The sequence below is a fragment of the Mandrillus leucophaeus genome, unplaced genomic scaffold, assembly GCF_000951045.1.
Source record: "Mandrillus leucophaeus isolate KB7577 unplaced genomic scaffold, Mleu.le_1.0 Scaffold99, whole genome shotgun sequence".
In the NCBI taxonomy this organism is placed as follows: domain Eukaryota; kingdom Metazoa; phylum Chordata; class Mammalia; order Primates; family Cercopithecidae; genus Mandrillus; species Mandrillus leucophaeus.
Genome location: NW_012110807.1, coordinates 180,030 through 185,278, shown reverse-complemented (window position 1 = coordinate 185,278; position 5,249 = coordinate 180,030). Strand labels below are relative to the sequence as shown.

Below are 5,249 nucleotides of genomic sequence, written 5' to 3'. Positions count from 1 at the left end.
TTGTTCCTTTTTAATTTCTCTTTTTCTACTTGTTAGGACTGGCTTTAATTTTGGGATAATCACACCAACACCGTCTTCTAATTTCAGTGCTGCACAAGGTACAGACTGTGTGTTCAGTAGCATTACTCATGTGTTTTCTCTAAACAAGTACAGGTTATTTTTGCCCAGATGTTAGTATTTGACTTGTTCCTGAGTCTTACTTACAGTATCTGCAATAAGTTCAGTGTTGATAATGTGCATTAGAAATATGCTTAATTCAAGAAACTGATGTGAACGATTTCTATTTTTATAATTAAGGACAAGGAAAGGATTTGCTTCTGGAAAATCAGGGCTGTGCTTTAACATTTAAATGCTAATATGTGAAATAAAATTTCTCCATTTTTTTATCTGTAATTTAAAATTTCATCAATTTATAGGGTGATTCTGTAGGGCAAGATAGACATAGTAATAGATAGACTGTAGAAATGAAAGACCAAACTCATTTTTTTCCTTGATAACATACTAGCAAATGCACTGATCCCATGCATGTTGTTAAAAATCCGTCAATAGGCTGGGCACGGTGGCTCACACCTGTAACCCCAACATTTGGGGAGACCGAGGCGAGCGGATCACCTGAGGTCAGGAGTTCAAGACCAGCCTGACCAACATGGAGAAACCCCATCTCTACTAAAAATACATTAGCTGGCCGTGGTGGCGCATACCTATAATCCCAGCTACTCAGGAGGCTGAGACAGGAGAATCACTTGAGAGAGGCGAGGTTGCAGTGAGCCAAGATTGTGCCATTACACTCCAGTCTGGGCAACAAGAGTGAAACTCTGTCCCAAAAAAAAAAAAAAATCCATCAGTAGCATGTTTTTAACATTTAAAAGAATTTGAAGACCTGTAAAGAAACCAGATCTATTTGTTAAGTGCCTTTCAGTTATCCATTTATAATTAAGTCTTTTATTTTATTTATGTATTTTGAGATGGAGTTTCACTCTTGTCATCCAGGCTGGAGTGTAATGCCGCGATCACAGTTCACTGCCACCTCCACCTCCCAGGTTCCAGCCATTCTCCTGCCTCAGCCTCCCGATTAGCTGGGATTACAGGTGCCCGCCACCACACCCGGCTAATTTTTGTATTTTTAGTAGAGACAGGGTTTCACCATGTTGATCAGGCTGGTCTCGAACTCCTGACCTTGTGATCCACCTGCCTTGACCTCCCAAAGTGCTGGGATTACAGGTGTGAGCCACCACACCCGGCATCGTTACTCTTTTATTTATTAACCACTGTTGTTTGACCAGTCCTTATGGGTGCTTTACCCATATTTCATGCAATCTTTGTAACAGCTCTCTGAGGGTAGGTACTGTAATGATCTGGATTTTCCAAATGGGGGAATTGAGGCTCAGAGAGGTAAAGCAACCTTTCCAGATTCACACAACCAGCAAGTGGCAGAGTGCATAGCTCCAGAGCCCATGTCCTTGACCACCAGACTGTACTGCCTCTGTCAAATAGCTGACTTAGTAGAGCACTAATAAGTAGCCATTAATTGTACATAAAAATTATTTTCTATGGACTGACACTGTATTTACCCGTAAAAATGAAGGAAGAACTTCCATTTCAAATCAAGTCCTGGTCTATCAGGAGGTCCACAAGCTAGTGCTGTGCTGAGGATGTTATTAAGGAAAGCACATAGCTAGGGTAAATTAAGGGAAGAGGCCTTTTCATTTCTCTTTGGGATAATATGTTAATTTCACATATTCTAGATATTTTGTATTTGTTGTGATTTAATGGTCATAAAAAGATATTTTTTCCTTTTCACCAGAGGTGAAAAGGCAACTCAGAGCTGATGTTTGTGTGGAGAAGCATACATTCCACCTCCTTAGAGAAAGCTGCTGTGAGAACAAGGCACCCTGACTCTGTAGAGGGAGGAGAGAAACTTTGGCTTAGAAATACAATCAATGGAAATGTAATGGGTCATCTTTGCTAAATCCAACCCACTTTCTAATTTCTTTTTCTTGCTAGGGGCAACACCCTCCACTAAAGAGTCAAGCCAGCCGGACGCATTCTCATTTGGTGGGGGCAGCAAACCTTCTTATGAGGCCATTCCTGAAAGCTCACCTCCCTCAGGAATCACATCCGCATCAAACACCACCCCAGGAGAACCTGCCGCATCTAGCAGCAGACCTGTGGCACCTTCTGGAACTGCTCTTTCCACCACCTCTAGTAAGCTGGAAACCCCACCGTCCAAGTTGGGAGAGCTTCTGTTTCCAAGTTCTTTGGCTGGAGAGACTCTGGGAAGTTTTTCAGGACTGCGGGTTGGCCAAGCAGATGATTCTACAAAGCCAACCAATAAGGCTTCATCCACAAGCCTAACTAGTACCCAGCCAACCAAGACGTCAGGCGTGCCCTCAGGGTTTAATTTTACTGCCCCCTCAGTGTTAGGGAAGCACACGGAACCCCCTGTGACCTCCTCTGCAACCACCACCACAGTAGCACCACCAGCAGCCACCAGCACTTCCTCAACTGGCGTTTTTGGCAGTCTGCCAGTCACCAGTGCAGGATCCTCTGGGGTCATCAGTTTTGGTGGGACATCTCTAAGTGGTGGCAAGACTAGTTTTTCATTTGGAAGCCAACAGACCAATAGCACAGTGCCCCCATCTGCCCCACCGCCAACTACAGCTGCCACTGCCCTTCCAACATCATTCCCCACATTGTCATTTGGTAACCTCCTGAGTTCAGCAACTACTCCCTCCCTGCCTATGTCCTCTGGCAGAAGCACAGAAGAGGCCACTTCATCAGCTTTGCCTGAGAAGCCAGGCGACAGTGAGGTCTCAGCATCAGCAACCTCACTTCTAGAGGAACAACAGTCAGCCCAGCTTCCCCAGGCTCCTCTGCAAACTCCTGACTCTGTTAAAAAAGAACCTGTTCTTGCCCAGCCTGCCGTCAGCAACTCTGGCACTGCAGCATCTAGTACTGGTCTTGTAGCACTCTCTGCAGAGGCTACCCCAGCCACCACCGGGGTTCCTGATGTCAGGACGGAGGCAGTACCACCTGCTTCCTCCTTTTCTGTGCCTGGGCAGACTGCTGTCACAGCAGCTGCTATCTCAAGTGCAGGCCCTGTGGCCGTCGAAACATCAAGCGCCCCCACAGCCCCCAGCACCACATCCATTGTTGCTCCCAGCCCATCTGCAGAGGTAGCAGCATTTGGTACCGTCACTTCTGGCTCATCAGTCTTTGCTCAGCCCCCTGCTGCCAGTTCTAGCTCAGCTTTCAGCCAGCTCACCAACACAGCCACTGCCCCCTCTGCCACACCCGTGTTTGGGCAGGTGGCAGCCAGCACTGCACCAAGCCTGTTTGGGCAGCAGACTGGTAGCACAGCCAGCACAGCAGCTGCCACACCACAGGTCAGCAGCTCAGGGTTTAGCAGCCCAGCTTTTGGCACCACAGCCCCAGGGGTCTTTGGACAGACAGCCTTTGGGCAGGCCTCAGTCTTTGGGCAGTCAGCGAGTAGTGCTGCAAGTGGTTTTTCCTTCAGTCAGCCTGGGTTCACTTCCGTGCCTGCCTTCGGTCAGCCTGCTTCCTCCACCCCCACATCCACCAGTGGAAGTGTCTTTGGTGCCGCCTCAAGTACCAGTAGCTCCAGTTGCTTCTCATTTGGACAGTCTTCTGCCAACACAGGAGGGGGGCTGTTTGGCCAAAGCAACCCTCCTGCTTTTGGGCAGAGTCCTGGCTTTGGACAGGGAGGCTCTGTATTTGGTGGTACCTCAGCTGCCACCACAACAGCGGCATCCTCTGGGTTCAGCTTTTGTCAAGCTTCAGGTAAGAATTTGTGGAAGCTTTTTACTTTGTTTCCCTCTCTGCTGTTTGAAACATTAGCAACAGACCCCTATTACTTTTGTAATTAAAAGAAAGGGGAGACTTGAAGCGCAAAAATAATCTGTAGGTTAAAGAAGACAGTTTGGAGCACATGTGGTCTCAGGAACTTGTTTGACCTAATTGGCTGGATCCATTACAGCTTAATGCAGCTCCAGTTTTGCTTCTTAGCAAATTGTCCACTCTGCAAGCCACCAGAGTGCCAGTTTCATGGGGGAAAAAACAAGCATCTTTAGTTGAGGTCCTGGCAAGTAATTTAATGACCAATAAATAGGAAATTTCAAATTTGGAAGGCACTTTAGAGATCATTATACCCAAAGCTGTCAAGCCTCAAGGAGACTGCTCTAATGTCAGATAGGATAGTGCCGGTGGAACCAGCAGGAGAGTCCAAGTGTCATCATAGTCCACCACCTTGCCAGTGTTTTCTGTCCCCTCTGACACCATCTTTCTTGCTGTAATCGCAGTCACTGACATTTGATTTGGGTTTTTTCTATTTTCAATGTTGTGACTTTTTGTAAAAACTACAGTTTATTGTTTTTGACTGTGAAACCTAATTCTTCACTATTGCATTTTCCATTTTAGCAGCTGCTTTTACTTCTAAAAGTTATCAATAAGCAAGGCAATTTGAAAATCTGTCCTGAGATTTGCTTTCTGATAGTTATCTTGTGAAAGGTAATTCTTCAGCAGTAGACTCTAGGAGAAAAGCAAGGATCAATGATTTCGTTGTGGGCAAGATTACTAGTAACTGCTAATTCATTATTCGATGATAACTTGAAAATGGCTCATAATCTATTAGAAAGGAAACATTTTCCTTTCTTCAACAAATGTTTGTTACACTCCTCCTAAATTCAGCTATAAGGACATGGTGTTGAAAAGACAGACACAGTTTTGAGACCCACCCAGTGCCCTGTGAAGAGGCCAGAGGGCCGCTGAATGATGGGAAATGTGCTGACTTCGTCCAGAAAATGGGCAAGGAGAAGGCCCTGTGAGTCTTAAAAGAGAGAAGGACGTGTAACACAGTCTGTATCACTACTGCTCCATTTGCTCTGCAGTCAGAACTTGAGAAGACCTCATGCACAGGCATGGTCATACTATTTCAACAAATTCAGAACCCAAGGAGGAATCTTCTTTCATTTAGTATCTGTGTGGAAAGATATCTGAGCTGTCTACTTCAGCCCTAGTTGAGGAATTGAGTCTTGTCCAAGCTCACCTACTCGATCAGTGACAGAAATAAGAATAGAGGCCGGGCATGGTGGCTCACGCCTGTAATCCCAGTACTTTGGGAGGCCGAGGCAGGGGGATCACTTAAGGTCAGGAGTTTGAGACCAGCCTGATCAACATGGAGAAGCCACTTCTCTACTAAAAATACAAAATTAGCTGGGCGTGGTGGCAGG

At 46.0% G+C, this 5,249-nt stretch overlaps 1 protein-coding gene across 3 annotated transcripts in view; it reads left to right on the top strand.

Moving 5' to 3' along the window:
- Positions 1 to 5,249, top strand: part of NUP214 (nucleoporin 214kDa) — a 127,063-nt gene that overhangs the window by 87,707 nt on the left and 34,107 nt on the right. For all 3 annotated transcript variants that reach the window (XM_011971143.1, XM_011971141.1, XM_011971142.1), the window contains exons 28-29: positions 37 to 98; positions 2,005 to 3,801. In XM_011971143.1, coding sequence (XP_011826533.1) covers positions 37 to 98; positions 2,005 to 3,801 — 1,859 coding nt within the window. The remainder of the gene's footprint in view (positions 1 to 36; positions 99 to 2,004; positions 3,802 to 5,249) is intronic.